Raw genomic sequence first — 16,088 nt, 5'->3', positions numbered from 1 at the left:
AGGAGAAGTGTTGCAAGTTTCCACAACAAAACATAACTTAGCCATGCTAACCTGGGTGCTAGACTTTAAAAATGTTCCTATTTGGGATGCTCAACAGGTAAAACATTTTTTTATGTCTTTACACTTGGCTGTAACATTTTTATAGTATAATAACATGGCACATTTTTACAGCCAATTGTTTAACAAAGATAAATAAATCTGTATTTTTTTGGCCAACTTCGATCAACGCTTATATCCCTATTAGCCAAGCGAACTTTTGTGATTGCAGTATTTTCTTGTTGTGTGTGCTGTATTTGGTTTTGGATTATTTGTGTTTGGATGTTCCTGTGCGCTTGCCCCTGTCAGCCACCGTACAAAATAGGAAACATATTGTCTAAAAATTTGTTTTTGCGAAAACATTTTTCCTTCTAAGGAGAAACTATTATTATCGTTGTCACCTTGAGACCCTTTCCTTGAAACCTAATAATCAGGTTAGAAATCCAGGGGTAATAATCGACTCAGACTTGTACTTCAAGCAGCAGCAGTATATCCAGAGTACTGCTGCTCGAGTCCTGACCAGAACTCGGAAATATGATCACATTAGTCCAGTGCTTTGTTCATTACACCGGCTTCTTGTTGCTCAAAGAATAGGCTTTAAAACAGCTCCGCTTGTGTTTAAAAGCCTACTGAAACCCACTACTACCGACCACGCAGTCTGATAGTTTATACATCAATGATGAAATCTTAACATTGCAACACATGCCAATACGGCCGGGTTAGATTACTAAAGTGCAATTTTAAATTTCCCGCGAAATAACCTGCTGAAAACGTCTCGGTATGATGACGCCTGCGCGTGACGTCACGGATTGTAGAGGACATTTTGGGACAGCATTGTGGCCAGCTATTAAGTCGTCTGTTTTCATCACAAAATTCCACAGTATTCTGGACATCTGTGTTGGTGAATCTTTTGCAATTTGTTCAATGAACAATGGAGACAGCAAAGAAGAAAGCTGTAGATGGGAAGCGGTGTATTTCGGCCAGCTGCAGCAACACAAGCACGTAGCCGGTGTTTCATTGTTTACATTCTCGAAAGATGACAGTCAAGCTTTACCATTGGCCTGTGGAGAACTGGGACAACAGAGACTCTTACCAGGAAGACTTTGAGTTGGATACGCAGACACGGTACCATGAGTATGCAACCAGAATGTTGCCATAAGCATTTTGTTTAATTTGTATGGACCTGCTATCCCCGTTTAAATAAGAAAATCGCAATTCAGTAGGCCTTTAAGTCTTTCCATGATCTTGAGCCAGAGTATCTCTGACATGTTAGAACCATCTCGAGTTCTGAGAACTTCAAGGAGTGGTCTCCTGCGGGTGCTTAAAGATCTAGAATAGTCTTCCAGAAGATGTCAGACAGGCCTCAACATTGGCAATGTTCAAACCAAGGCTAAAAACACTTATTTTAATTGTGCATGTGATAACAGAAAGTGTTTTTTCTACACTATTTGATTGATTTTAATGTGAATTATTATTCTTAACTGTTTTAATTAAAAATAATCACTAGACATTAAACCATACATTATTAAAATGGGTTAAAACGTATTACAAAAGCCTACACTTTAGGGTGATATTACATTTGGAAAGCGGAAAGTCTATAAAATATTCAAAATATTGTTTCATTTATATATATATATATATATATATATATATATATATATATATATATATATATATATATATATATATATATATACACACATATATATATATATATATATTCATATATATATATATATGTATATATATATATATATATATATATATATATATATATATATATATATATATATATATATACATATATATATATTCATATATATATATATATATATATGTATATATATATATATATATACACATATATATATATTCATATATATATATATATATGTATATATATATATATATATACATATATATATATATATATAGTATAATATTTATTATTGTCTATTGTGAGCGAACTGTGGTGCTGAATTTCCCCCAGGGATCAATAAAGTACTTTCTATTCTATTCAATTCAATTATATTTGATGACTGGATGCAACAAAATCATTAAATAGCTTGTACACGTTTAATAGCCATTTAGCTGTTGGTTTTGTTTTATTCTATGTACTTTAGTTTCCTATGACAAGACTGTCACGCAGTAACCAACGCTAGCATCTCAACAAGGATCTTTAACTTACCTATGACTATTCTCAGATGTTTGAGCCTCGTTAAGACGTCCTTCTTTGGGTCCAACACTTTCTGTGTTGATTTTCTGACGTCCCCATGGGGCTTTTTGGAAAACATTCCTGAGGCTGGGGACTTTGGTGATAAATGTTAGCCAGCAAGGAAGTGCTAGCTGTAAAAGGTAGCAATTTAGACAGCTTCGGCTAGCGTTTATCGTCAAACAATAACCAAAACGTAGTTTATGCCAGCTACTCACTGACTTAGGAGTTAGCAACCTTCCACACTTATGCAAAGTAATAGACAACTGTGTCCAAATGGACAGCGTTTATTTACACTACGCCTCATCGTTAATAAACCGCGGCGGGTATAGCATCCATCCATTGCATCTCCTTCCCGCACCAGTCCGAAACCTGAGGGTTGAGTAGCTGCTAAGCTAGCATCACTTGCAAAACATCATTGTGGTGAAGGGAGGATAAAAAATATGCATATTACATACATTTACGACCAACATATTTCATGATAGGTACTATTTTATCATCGATATTTAAGTGTATTAAACAACAATGCCAATCATTTTAAATGTTATGTCGGCCGCAAAGATTTCAATTTATACAGGCACTCAACGATAACGCCTTTCGAGCGCTCTGTCAGTGTAGATTTGTGGGTAATGTAGTCCGAAATGACCGGTTTGTTTGGTTTTAATAGGTTGGAATCATGCCTTATAAACTACATTTCCCAAAACACTTAAAAGACCTCGTAAAGGCGATATGTTTTTAGCATTTGCTCTAAAAAGCGGCATTGTAGACTAGGAAAATAAGTTTTGGACATATTTCGGAGAAAATCGATTTTCCTGCAGCGAACGTCCATCCGCGTATACGTACGTGTGCCCTAATTTGGTATTCAGATAAGCGTCAAAATAATTTAGCGATAAGTGGTTATTTTGCTATCTAGCTAACGTGCTAATATTATTGTCGTGACGTTGTTTAGCTTTTGTATGGTCCAATTAATAGGATCAACAGCTATATCACAGGAAAATACTGTCCTTATGAAATCAAAACTAAAGTATTTTACAATATTCAACGACTTTCATGACGTAAACTAGAATTGCACATCTGAATTTAAAGTAAGTTGACAAATTGATGCATAATGTAAGCAAACAAAAAGTCAAGATCATAATGCAATCGTATTTATTTTGAAACAAAACTATAGTTCCTTCAAATGCTAAAATCTACTTTAATAAACTCTTTGACAGCGAGAATTTGCTGCCATGCCGGTGCACCGCGATCGGGAGAAGAAGGAGAATACAGCAGAGGAGATGGAGGTGGAGGAGCAGGATCAGGATGGGTCTAGCTCAGAGGAGGAAGATTCAGACACTTCCTCAGTCTCAGAGGATGGCGACAGCTCGGGTGAGAATAAACATGACCTTACTGTCCCAAATTTTTGGTGAAACTCAAAACAAAAGCAACCACAAGCATGACATTTGTTACTTTTGCATGTTCCAGAAATGGATGAGGAGGATTGTGAGCGGAGAAGGATGGAGTGTTTGGATGAAATGTCAAATCTGGAGAAACAGTTCACCGATCTTAAAGACCAGTAAGACCAAAATCTTTTCTAAAGCTGATTTTCTGTGACATTAGTTTTAGACAATACTTGTTTGTTTAGGCTGTATCGAGAACGCCTCACTCAGGTAAACAGCAAGCTTTCAGAGGTGGAGGCCGGCCGTGCAGCAGAATATTTGGATCCTCTGGCAGTGTTGTTGGAAAACATGCAGGTCCGCACAAAGGTGGCAGGTAATTTGAACACTCGTTCTAAAGCCTCAAACGTTTGTGCATTTGTGTTCACTTTATCCGTCTCTTTCGTTTTTTTGTGTCAGGCATCTACAAGGAGTTGTGCTTGGAGTCTGTGAAGAATAAGTATGAGTGTGAGATCCAGGCAGCGTGCCAACACTGGGAGGTTAGGATAGGAACGCACATGTGTACACACTTTTTGTGAGCTTTCCATTTTTCTTGGGCTTTTCAAAAACAGTCAGGCAGTGTTAAAGGAGTATAAATGCCATACATCCATCCATTTTCTACCTTTTATGGTCGCGAGGGGGCTGGAGCCTTTCCCCACCACTCGGGCGGAAGGCAGTGTACACCCTGGACAAGTCGTATACACAGTATGATTTTGGAAGCACACAATCAAATCTCAGTCCCTTAAGGATTTTGCCATGCTGTGGTTGCGCAATTTCACGCAAATTCAAGCAATCCCAGCGAATTATGTGCCGACTTGCAATTTTGTCCATTCTCTGTAATTTCCCTGCACATTTTAGCCAGTCACTGACATTTTCAAATAATGCATTGCCCCAAGTCTTCACTTCCTTGTTTACAATTACAGACTTTCATTCATTCACTATTTATCAAGAGTAGCCAATGTACAGCTGGTATACAAAGTGTCATTTCTATAGTAATGTCCTTTAAGATTATTTGTATCGTTTACTCGTCTTGAGCATTAATTATTTAAAACCGTAAAGGCTGAGATAGTCTTGTCCTTGCAGTAATACACATGTACCTTGGTGTGGCTGAATAAAGCCTATTTTGCAAATGTTTGTGTGCCATGTTGGTAAAACCATTTTCTTAGTCTTTGTGTTTATATTTGTTCAGTAAATACTGTTTCCCTATTATAATTAGAGAGGTAAAATCACAACAATTCATTGCAACTTTGACTTCCCCCTTAAATTCATTGCAACAAATCCCTAAAAAGCATTTACTTTGCACTGCAATTTTGACAACTTCTGCAAATTTCATCCATCCATCCATCTTCCTCCGCTTATCCGAGGTCGGGTCGCGGGGGCAGCAGCCTAAGCAGGGAAGCCCAGACTTCCCTCTCCCCAGCCACTTCGTCCAGCTCTTCCCGGGGGATCCCGAGGCGTTCCCAGGCCAACCGGGAGACATAGTCTTCCCAACGTGTCCTGGGTCTTCCCCGTGGCCTCTTACCGGTCGGACGTGCCCTAAACACCTCCCTAGGGAGGCGTTCGGGTGGCATCCTGACCAGATGCCCGAACCACTTCATCTGGCTCCTCTCGATGTGGCGGAGCAGTGGCTTTACTTTGAGCTCCTCCCGGATGACAGAGCTTCTCACCATATCTCTAAGGGAGAGACCCGCCACCCGGTGGAGGAAACTCATTTCGGCCGCTTGTACCCGTGATCTTGTCCTTTCGGTCATAACCCAAAGCTCATGACCATAGGTGAGGATGGGAACGTAGATCGACCGGTAGATTGAGAGCTTTGCCTTGCGGCTCAGCTCCTTCTTCACCACAACGGATCGATACAGCGTCCGCATTACTGAAGACGCCGCACCGATCCGCCTGTCGATCTCACGATCCACTCTTCCCTCACTCGTGAACAAGACTCCGAGGTACTTGAACTCCTCCACTTGGGGCAAGATCTCCCCCCCAACCCGGAGATGGCACTCCACCCTTTTCCGGGCGAGAACCATGGACTCGGACTTGGAGGTGCTGATTCTCATCCCAGTCGCTTCACACTCAGCTGCAAACCGATCCAGCGAGAGCTGAAGATCCTGGCCAGATGAAGCAATCAGGACCACATCATCTGCAAAAAGCAGAGACCTAATCCTGCAGCCACTGCAAATTTAAGCATCTTAAATAATGCCCGCCAGATTCTGGGGGGACTGGTAAATTAGTCAATGTTCAACACGTTTAATTTAAGATGCAAATCAACCATATTTTTGTTAAATTTGTTGAAATGCGGTTTTTGGGGTGTTATTAGAAAAAAAGACTTGACACTGATTACGAATCTATGAAATTAAAAAAATAAGCCTTAAATTGTTGCAACATTTGAAAATGCTGCAGCGAAATGAGGAATTTTAGGCCGTAACAATCACGAAAAAAAAGACAGCAAAGTCCTGGCGGGACTGAAATCTCTTTCTAACATCACCTTCTCCAATAAATGCTGTATTAATGGCTTGGGTGCACAAGCAGAAAATGAAATACAGGCTTTGTTCTGAGATGGGTTTTTTTCTGCAGAGTGAAAAGCTGCTACTGCTTGACACAGTTCAAAGTGAGCTGGAGGAGAAGATCAGAAGACTGGAGGAAGACAGACACAGCATCGATATAACATCAGGTAGTATGCATACTCCATTTATATATCCATGCTTTTTTTCTCTCCCATAAAAGACTCCTACAGCGTCTTTTACAATTACATGCTGCCAGTAACTCAACATTAAACATTTTCTATGTCCATCAGAGCTGTGGAATGACGAGTTATCAGGGAGGAAGAAAAGAAGAGACGCTTTAAGTCCTGATAAGAAGAGGAGACGGCCTTCAGTGGTGTCTGATATCCTTCAACTATTAATGCATCTGTTTTATTTGATGCTGACCACCATTGTCCTTAACCCTGCATACGCCCTTATATAGTCTACATGCTTCCTGATTTGGACATTTTGGAGGACTGGACAGCTATTAGAAAGGTAGGCCCATGTCTTAATTTTAGTTCATTCAAGCTTCATTTTTAAAGATGCATTTGTGTTTGTTGTCATCCAGGCTGTTGCCACCCTGGGCCCTCATAGAGGGAAGGTGGACTCTGACAACGCCAGCTTCCCATTCAGAACGGACAGAAACCGACCTATTCTCAACTGTTGAGACAGAAGCAACTCCACAGATGTGATCCCGGACACATGCGCAACACAACCTTTTGTACCAACACAAAACACGCACAAAAAAACGTCAATCAGCTAGTGCACATGTGAGAACCATGTGAGTAAGCTGGAAGACACCAATGGCAGACAGTCTGACTCGCTTTAAAGAAAAAGTAATTTTCTATTAGGGCCCAAAACAGGACAGCAAATTATTGATTTCATTGCAAAATATGAGAACAGGAACAGGATTCTCAATGAGCATATTCTTCCTAAATGTGATCATGTTTAATAATCCTATTGAAATGTACATGTTTCCATGAGGATTTCAACAGTTAGCTCAATGTGACTCACTATGCTCAGGTCAGCTCAGCACCTTTTCCCTGTTTATTTTGTTGTCACACGATTCCAAATCAGTGGAATATTTGACAATTTGCCTCAGCATTTTGCTCAACAGCGTCTTTGTGAACAGTGACATTTATCCTCAAAGCAGCTGCTCATGATGCAGTTTCAGGGATGCTTTGCGTTTGTTTTTTATAACGAGCATCTGGTTTGTCATGATGTCTGTATTTCAAGTTACAAAACAGTTCTTGGATTTAATTATGCGTCTGTTCCACACAAAAAAATCTAACCACTTTCTTTGCTGGGCTAAGAAAATGTGTAATTTCTTTTATTTTGAGGGGACACTTTCATGTTGTAATTCTCCAATTTTCCCCTCCATTTCCAAACTCATTACATAAATTTGATAGTCCTTGCAAATGTAAAGTTGTTTTTATGCACTAAATTAGTCTGATTTCTTCTGCTTGATTCCTTTTAGCGCAGATATATGTATATGATGATGTATTGCTTTTCCGGCTGACCTATGACGTCACACCAAAACAAGGCATCTTGGTGTACCGAATGTCCGCTGTAGTACTGGGACAGATTACAATTATTACGTCTCTATTGGCTATGCTGATGTTAACTAACAGACAGCATCAAGAAATCATCTGAGCTTGTGCCACTAATTTGACACCACTACCAAAAAGGTCCTCCCGCAGTTGATGGATGCAGGTCCGAAGCAAAGATTAATGAGAGAGAGTTGTTTTGAAGGATTCTTCAGACGGCGAATGGAAAGAAAACATTGACTGGCTTTAAGTTTGTTTGTTAGGAGGATTGATGGAAGTACTTTAGATCTGGAAGAAAAGACCGTTCGTGCCCCGATACCGCTTCAAATTAGGTTTGCTATTGTTCTGGATACATTTGCGCAAAATGCAGAGTTATTGCAAATCAATTTGGAGTGCACAAATGCAGCGTGAAGAGGTTTGTGTACGCTTTTATTCTTTGTCTTGTAAAATACCTGCAGTGCGTCATTCTCCTCCATGATCTCACTCGTATTTTGTTTCTGGGGTCCAAATGAAGCCGACGTTCACCATTTCCTTGGCTACCTTCTTAAATAAATCTGTTTCTTTTTTTCCCCTCCCATCGATGCACTTCAAAATGTTTCGGTATTTTAATTTGTGAAGCAAATAAACAGTCCCCTCTTTTTTCCAGTTGATGCCTATGTTTTGATCATACTTGCCAACCTTTAGACCTCCAAATTCAGGAGATGGGTGGGGTTGTATATTGTAGCCCGGAAGAGTTAGGGCTGCAAGGAATTCTGGGTATTTGTTCTGTTGTGTTTATGTTGTGTCACGGTGCGGATGTTCTCCCGAAATGTGTTTGTCATTCTTGTTTGGTGTGGGTTCACAGTGTGGCGCATATTTGTAACAGTGTTAAAGTTGTTTATAAGGCTACCCTCAGTGTGACCTGTATGGCTGTTCATCAAGTATGCCTTGCAGTCACTTGCGTGTGTCTGATGAAGACGCCTACGACATGTGACTGGGCCGGCACGCTGTTTGTATGGAGAAAAAGCAGACGCCACAGGCAGTGTCATCACGGCACGCCCTCAATGTTGTTGTCCGGGTAAAAATCGGGAGAACGGTTTCCCCGGGAGAATTTCGGGAGGGGCAGTGAAATTCGAGAGTCTACCGGAAAAATCGGGAGGGTTGGCAAGTATGGTTTTGATTGAATGAGGTGGCGACTTGTCCAGGGTGTACCCCGCCTTCCGCCCGTATGCAGCTGAGATAACCCCGAAAAGGACAAGCGGTAGAAAATGGATGGAGTATCGCTTCAGGCGAAACAGGAGGGGGCTCCAAACTGCAGAATGTTAAAAAAAAAAACAATACAATTTTTTGTAAATTGCGCACCCTGTACACTTAATTTGAATATCCATCAATTTTCTACCGCTTGACCCTTTCGGGGTCGCGGGGGGTGCTGGAGCCTATCTCAGCTGCATGGAACATTTTCTTAAAAAAACAAAACAATCTAACCTATGACGTGACATATTTGCTACCTGCTGGTGGAATCGTTTTATGATCGAAGAAGTGGGGCAATTTTATCTGATTGATAATTTTACGATCCTAGTTATCCAGTGCGGCCTATAAAGCGAAGAAAGGAGGAGGAGGGAATACAGACTGAAAGCAAATCTATGAATGTATGTACATTTAGCTCATTCATTTTAGTGTTAGCATCATGACTTCTTATATGGGCTAACAGCAACAGGCTGGTGTTGCAGTTATTCCTATTCAGGGACCATCGAGAGTAGTTCGCACATGATAACTAATAAACGCTAAATTGGGTGAACTTCTTAAACTATAAGCAACACTAACTGATGCTACCTCAGCAGAAGCATTTAAATCCCATCTTAAAACTCATTTGTATACTCTAACCCAGGGGTGCCCATTACGTCGATCGCGATCTACCGGTCGATCGCGCAGTGTGTGTCAGTCGATCGACAGCCAGGCATTGAAAAAATAGACCTAAAACATTTGCGATCATAAATCTTCCCTATGACGCAGCATCTGTGATGGTATGAGGGTGTATTAGTGCCCAAGACATGGGTAACTTACACATCTGTGAAGGCGCCATTAATGCTGAAAGGTACATACAGGTTTTGGAGCAACATATGTTGCCATCCAAGCAACGTTACCATGGACGCCCCTGCTTATTTCAGCAAGACAATGCCAAGCCACGTGTTACATCAATGTGGCTTCATAGTAAAAGAGTGCAGGTACTAGACTGGCCTGCCTGTAGTCCAGACCTGTCTCCCATTGAAAATGTGTGGCGCATTATGAAGCTTAAAATACCACAACGGAGACCCCCGGACTGTTGAACAACTTAAGCTGTACATCAAGCAAGAATGAGAAAGAATTCCACCTGAGAAGCTTAAAAAATGTGTCTCCTCAGTTCCCAAATGTTTACTGAGTGTTGTTAAAAGGAAAGGCCATGTAACACAGTGGTGAACAGGCCCTTTCCCAACTACTTTGGCATGTGTTACAGCCATGAAATTCTAAGTTAATTATTTGCAACAAAAATATAAAGTTTATGAGTTTGAACATCAAATATCTTGTCTTTGTAGTGCATTCAATTGAATATGGGTTGAAAATGATTTGCAAATCATTGTATTCCACTTATATTTACAACTAACACAATTTCCCAACTGATATGGAAACGGGGTTTGTAATTTAACATACATTAGCAAACCTTTCTGCCACAATTCTCAAAGGGGATGCAACCCAGGACATCTCGCTTACGAAAGCAGTACATTAACGCTGCGCGACCCAGGGGACTGTGACTTTGTCAAGGGTTCAATTTGCTATTACATTCTTAACAGTGTTGGAGCAGGAAGGGGCTAGGGGCAAGTTTGTGGTAAAAATTCATATGAAGCGCCCTGTCATTCAATAATTGATATTTTACATGTTCCTCTTCCCTCCCTGATTCATTCCCAGATTTGGTCCCCGGCCGCCAGCCCTGGTTATATTTGGAAACTGAGGATCCATGGAGAAACGGATACATTTAAAATTTATTCATTTAATGTTTTTTTTTCATCATATACTTATATATATATATATATATATACAAAAATTCACAAATAACTTATGGCCTTGGTAAGTTCACAGACAATTCAGTTTCTAAAGTACAGATAAAAAAGGCTCTCTTTAGACCACTGCAAAACTTAACTCACTTTAGTCTGACATAATAAGACCATGAAAACAAAAGAGTGGGTAATTAAAACCATGCAACAATTGTACTCAGCCTGAAAAATGTTGATCTTTTTTTTTTTTTTTTAATCTGGATTTACCTAGTACCTTCATTGAGTTAATTTAGCCCAATGCACACATCACTTAGACATGTTGTGTTTTGTTCAACTAAATCACCTCTCTCAAAGCAAAATAATAAAATAACCAAAGATGTGTCCCTATGTACGCTACCTCAAGCATCCTGGATTAAATGTCATTCAGCCAGTGATTAAAAAAATAAACATTCTCTAATGACTTTGGCAGAACCAGCCTAAATCTCAGGTCGGCACCTCAGTTACATTAGACCATGGGAAGTCTAACTGCAGTATCTATCAGTAAATGAAACTGATGACCCGTGAACAGACTGAAACTAAACAAGGACAATGATGATTAACTTGGTTCCCTTCCATTGACATTCATCATTGACTCTACAGCCTTCATCGTTATCATTAAATAGCGATGAAGGCCATGAAGTCACTTGTATGAGGAAGTTCAAATGGCACCCTAAGGAGAGGATGTGCGCTCATCTGGCAACTGGCTGTGTGGCGGAGCAGGTAGGTTCTGCTGCAATGGGGAAGGACCCATGAAGGGGCCATCTGGTGGAGGAGGCCGCATCGGGGCACCGTAAGATAGCAGGTGAGGAGGAGGAGGAAGTCCACCATGAGGGAAACGGGGAGGGAACATCCCTGGTGGAGGAGCCCACACTGGAGATTTCAAAAGATGGGAGTTAGCTTTGCACTCATGTTTCCAAGGAGAATATGAGTGCTCACTCTGCACTCTTGGAGGTCCTCCAGGTCCCCTGGGAGGGTAAAAATCGGGAGGTCCATAGGGGAATCTTCGAGGAAAGGAACCGTCTATGGGACCCAATGGTGGTCCAGGAGGTGGTGCCTCCATTCTCCGATCTGATTCAGGGGGAGTTCTTCGATCACTCCCAAAAGGCTGATAGAAAAAGTCAACATTATAAAAGTCTCCTTTGTTCAAAGTTACACACATTACACACTACCTCTCTGTGATCCAATTCAGGTCTGATGCTGTTTTCTCTGTATGTGCCATCTGTAATTAATTATTGAATAAATGAGTCCATTAAAGAATCGTACAAAAGTAGAGTAGAAAGCAAATATGTCCACCTGTCATGTCTACGGGGTGTAAGGGTCCCAGGGGCCCAGATGCAGGAAGACCTCTTGGATGGGGAAAAGGAGGACCCGGAGGTGGCAGAGGGCCCATTACTCCTGGGGGTGGACCAGGCCTCCTGTACATGGGACCACCTGGTTCATGAAACATATAGCCTGAGGAAGAGCAATCAAAATGATAGTATTAAGACGTTTAGCTGAGATAGGCTCCAGCGACCCTGAAAGGGACAAGAGGTAGAAAATGAATGGATGGATGGACTGAAAGTGTAAAAATCAGCTGAATATGTTATTTTTATATGATTTGACAATCCACGTGTAAAGCGCTGTTTTTAATAGCCCACAACACATTGTGGTAATGAAATTTAAACAAAAAAAATCAGCAAAAATATGAAAAATTGTGCAGAGGCACAATATATATATAAATATATGTATGTTTTTCCCTACTAACTAATAATAAACACAAATCTTTCTTTTTAAATATATATGGAATGTTTTTATCCACATAACAAAATTACAAATACTGAATCAAAGTGCTCTCCCCGCATCCTTTGCATTTTCTCGATGTGGCTAATGGTGGAAAAAGTTTGAACACCCTTCGATTAGACACTTTTCAACTACTACATACTTTTACAATGACCATTACTGGCAATGCAGTATTGATAAACAGCTTATAGAGACAATGAAGGTTGATACGAATATGAATGCAAGAAACCAGAGATGACATATACATGTAGTAAAAGTATAAATCAGTGCATCTCAATTATTTTCTGCATGACCCACTTGAATTAAATTGAGAACTTGAACATATTTATTTATCCGTGTAACGCACTGTGTGAGTTACATTCTTTAAAAACAGTATACTGATGACGAGGTAACCTTTCTTCCACAAACATCTCCATCTCTTGGCCTCCGTTAGCCCTGTACACGTGTTCCTATTTACTTACTACTTCTACTGGGTTGAACTGACAGGTAGCCTGTTGATTAGATTGAGCACTGCTGCTACCTAGCTACAGACATGTGTATCGTTGTAACATGAATACAAGAGTGGAGACACAAATAATGAAATTCTCCCTACTAAGAATCATCTAACGTTAAACCTCTGTGTTCAGCATGATTTTTTTCTTTAATAAATAAATACACACCTTGAGGTGGAAGTGGCCCAGGGGGCATCGGTAGGGGTCCAGGTGGGGGTCCCCTGCGGTCTCTTTCCCATGATGGAGAAATAGAGCCACTGTCTGAGCGTGGACCTCCACTCCGCTCCAGCTCTCCTTGGCCACTGGGGGGCTCTCCTAGAGAACGGGGCACTGGAAGAGAAACCATGACTGTAAAACAGAATATGGTGCATGGTTGAAGAGAAGGAAACATACAAGTGTAAAGAGTATCAGAAAAAATATTCTAATAACAAAATATAAGGCAGAGAATCCAAAACATGTCATTTGTCACATGAACAAATATTTTAATTCCACAGTTTTGATAACTACTAATGGTAGAAGAACATGCATGTTGTTTTTGACAAGTAAAACGGTTTAATCAAAAAGCAGCAAGTTGTTAATGTCAACAAAACACGCATTTCACTTGTGAATTTCTCAAAATGTGTTGGGACAATTTTAGGTCACCCTACACCTCATTTAATATGGTAAAGTTCCATATGCTCCACTAGAGCACTGTTTGAAAATACTTAACCAATGAAAAATACAAAGTAACCATGTATTAATCGATTCTTTCCAACTGGATGTTTTTGCAGTGTTATTGTCTCACTTGGTTTGAAGTAAATCTGCAACAAACTGTATATTAGGGGACACATACCTCTGGGTGACAATCTGGCCAGAGGCCCTTCTATAAGTGTTGGAGGAGAAAGTAAAGCTCGGCTTTCAGACGCAGGTCGACCGAGAGGAGAAGAACCATATGGCAGTCTTTCAGCTGGTGAAGTAGAACAGTTTGCAAAGTTAAATAACCAGAGCGTCTTGGCCGTCCATTTATAAGTTAGGGTTCAAATACTGTACTGTGTAATATTTTGTCTATGTATTTGTGTGTTAACCTCGGAAAGGTAAAGGCCTGGCCAGACTGTCCAAGGCAAAAGGATCTTTGTCGAGGGCTTCCATCTTAAACTGTGTGTCTGTAATCCTGTAAACAAACATTTTGTATGTGATGCATATACTAAAAAAATTTAAATAAGTTCTAATGTTCTAAGAATTCCAAAAATGTATTTTGCTCTTTTAAATTCTCTGCTTACTTCTGCCTGAAGAGGGCGTTCTCTCTCTTGAAGTCTGCTAGCTCTCTATCTGCTGCCCGGGCTGCCAGCTTTACAAAAAAAGGTTACTCAGAGACATTTGTGACTTACTGTATGTACATGCAGATCAGCTTGCTATAAAAAAAAAACTTAATGTTTGATTAGCGTTCCATTAAATTGTGTAGTTACGATGTATGTACATGTAGATCAGCCTGCTATAAAAATTTAATGTTTGATTAGCATTCCATTAAATTGTGTAGTTACGATTATTATTAGGGGTGTCCCAAGCCAATATTGGTATTGGATATTGGTAGCAACTTGCATCTAAAATCTCTGATATAAGCGCTCCGATACTAGCAGTCCTGCAGCGCGTTTACTTGTTCATTGCTGGACAGCCAGTTAACAGGAAAAAGTCCTCTAATAGGCACGCAAAGTTTGGCCTTTCTTGTATGTTCGTAATTTACAAAAGGTAAACATGGTAGGTTGAAGGCTTCTATAAGCTAGAGCTATACAACAGCTAAGCACACAATAGCACAACAGCGAGACATACTGTATGTAATAAAGTGTCCTTAATTGAACAATAATGCAGTATAAAACACATTTGTAAACACGTATAAAATAGTTATAGTTGCATATTACTTACAGATTCAAACTGTCCAATGTAGAAGCGTATTAAAAAGTATCCATTCAACACACTGTGTCATGAGCTTAACTTAATTATTGTGGCCACTAGGGTTCCACCAAAAATACCAATTACTCCTCCACTTTAACTTAGACAGTATAAGTCCATTCCAAACAGTTGATAATACAATATACAGATAATACAGTTAGTGTTTACATTAATTGTTCACAGTTGAGAGTAATTTCACTTGATCAAGCCTTTTCTGACTACAAAATAAATAAAAAGTTTGAATGATTCCCGCTTATATCGTAACGGATTAAGATCAGTATCGACCAATATGCGAGGCTGCAATATTGGTATCGTAGCGGAAGTGAAAAAGTTGTATTGGAACACTGTTAATTATAATTGCAGTTTTTTTACCCAGTTATTGTGGGCCTTCTTCTCATGGGCTGAAATCTGGGTTTGATATGACTGCTTGGTTTTCTCCAGCTCTTCCTCCATCTCCTCTGCACGAAGCCTGAAGAGACACATGCATATATATATTAGGGCTGCAACTAACGATTAATTTGATAATCGATTAATCTGTCGATTATTACTTAGATTAATCGATTAATAATCGGATAAAAGAGACAAACTGCATTTCTATCCTATCCAGTATTTTATTGAAAAAAACAGCATACTGGCACCATACTTATTTTGATTATTGTTTCTCAGCTGTTTGTAAATGTTGCAGTTCATAAATAAAGCTTTAATTTTAAAAAAAATAAAAAAATATTTTTTTTTTTATATATATAAAAAATAAAAAAAACACTCTGTGCATGTGCATAGCATAGATCCAACGAATCGATGACTAAATTAATCGGCAACTATTTTAATAATCGATTTTAATCGATTAGTTGTTGCAGCCCTAATATATATATATATATATATATATATATATATATATATATATATATATATATATATATATATATATATACATATATACACATACTGTACAGTATGTATGTATAGATGTATTAAAATACATTGTGGTAGCATCTACCTGTAGTTGTTGAGTTCTTCCATGGCCAAAGCAATGTTTTTATCTGCTTTATTTAATTTTTCTTCTTTCTGCAGGCGCTCCTTTTCCTCAACTGTGAGCAACCTGCACACACATTGTGG

General features: G+C 39.5%; 3 protein-coding genes across 12 annotated transcripts in view; 1 reads left to right on the top strand and 2 right to left on the bottom strand.

Annotated features, from left to right (window-relative positions):
- ralgapa1 (Ral GTPase activating protein catalytic subunit alpha 1) overlaps positions 1–2,843 on the bottom strand; it is a 142,795-nt gene extending 139,952 nt beyond the window's left edge. For 3 of the 8 annotated variants that reach the window (XM_062041659.1, XM_062041660.1, XM_062041661.1), the window contains exon 1: positions 2,225–2,841. In XM_062041659.1, coding sequence (XP_061897643.1) covers positions 2,225–2,330 — 106 coding nt within the window. In that variant the 5' untranslated portion in view covers positions 2,331–2,841. Of the gene's footprint in view, positions 1–2,224 lie in introns of all 8 variants that reach the window. The other 5 variants (XM_062041667.1, XM_062041665.1, XM_062041663.1 and 2 more) reach the window with 4 other exon arrangements.
- Positions 2,844–2,937: 94 nt separating this feature from the next.
- brms1la (BRMS1 like transcriptional repressor a) lies at positions 2,938–9,984 on the top strand. 2 transcript variants are annotated; one of them, XM_062041670.1, is made up of 9 exons: positions 2,938–3,087; positions 3,463–3,616; positions 3,713–3,803; positions 3,873–4,000; positions 4,084–4,163; positions 6,235–6,331; positions 6,455–6,544; positions 6,613–6,677; positions 6,751–9,983. In XM_062041670.1, the coding sequence occupies exons 2-9, from the start codon at positions 3,478–3,480 to the stop codon at positions 6,847–6,849; spliced, it is 789 nt and encodes a 262-aa protein (XP_061897654.1). In that variant the 5' UTR covers positions 2,938–3,087; positions 3,463–3,477; the 3' UTR covers positions 6,850–9,983. The 2 variants fall into 2 exon arrangements, with proteins under 2 accessions (XP_061897654.1, XP_061897655.1); XM_062041671.1 differs by lacking the exon at positions 2,938–3,087 and adding an exon at positions 3,104–3,333 and having other exon boundaries at positions 6,751–9,984.
- A 733-nt stretch (positions 9,985–10,717) lies between these two features.
- mia2 (MIA SH3 domain ER export factor 2) overlaps positions 10,718–16,088 on the bottom strand; it is a 42,782-nt gene continuing 37,411 nt past the window's right edge. Inside the window, exons 19-28 of one of the 2 annotated variants that reach the window (XM_062041669.1) lie at positions 15,970–16,071; positions 15,345–15,441; positions 14,306–14,373; positions 14,111–14,196; positions 13,879–13,992; positions 13,215–13,376; positions 12,070–12,207; positions 11,946–11,995; positions 11,713–11,881; positions 10,718–11,646 (exon numbers count right to left, since the gene is read on the bottom strand). In XM_062041669.1, the coding sequence (XP_061897653.1) occupies positions 11,447–11,646; positions 11,713–11,881; positions 11,946–11,995; positions 12,070–12,207; positions 13,215–13,376; positions 13,879–13,992; positions 14,111–14,196; positions 14,306–14,373; positions 15,345–15,441; positions 15,970–16,071 (1,186 nt within the window). In that variant the 3' untranslated portion in view covers positions 10,718–11,446. Of the gene's footprint in view, positions 11,647–11,712; positions 11,882–11,945; positions 11,996–12,069; positions 12,229–13,214; positions 13,377–13,878; positions 13,993–14,110; positions 14,197–14,305; positions 14,374–15,344; positions 15,442–15,969; positions 16,072–16,088 lie in introns of both variants that reach the window. The other variant, XM_062041668.1, reaches the window with a different exon arrangement.

Source organism: Entelurus aequoreus, linkage group LG03 (genome assembly GCF_033978785.1).
Source record: "Entelurus aequoreus isolate RoL-2023_Sb linkage group LG03, RoL_Eaeq_v1.1, whole genome shotgun sequence".
Taxonomy (NCBI): Eukaryota; Metazoa; Chordata; class Actinopteri; order Syngnathiformes; family Syngnathidae; genus Entelurus; species Entelurus aequoreus.
The sequence above is the reverse complement of the archived record's forward strand: the minus strand, read 5'-3'. Positions and strand labels throughout refer to the sequence as shown.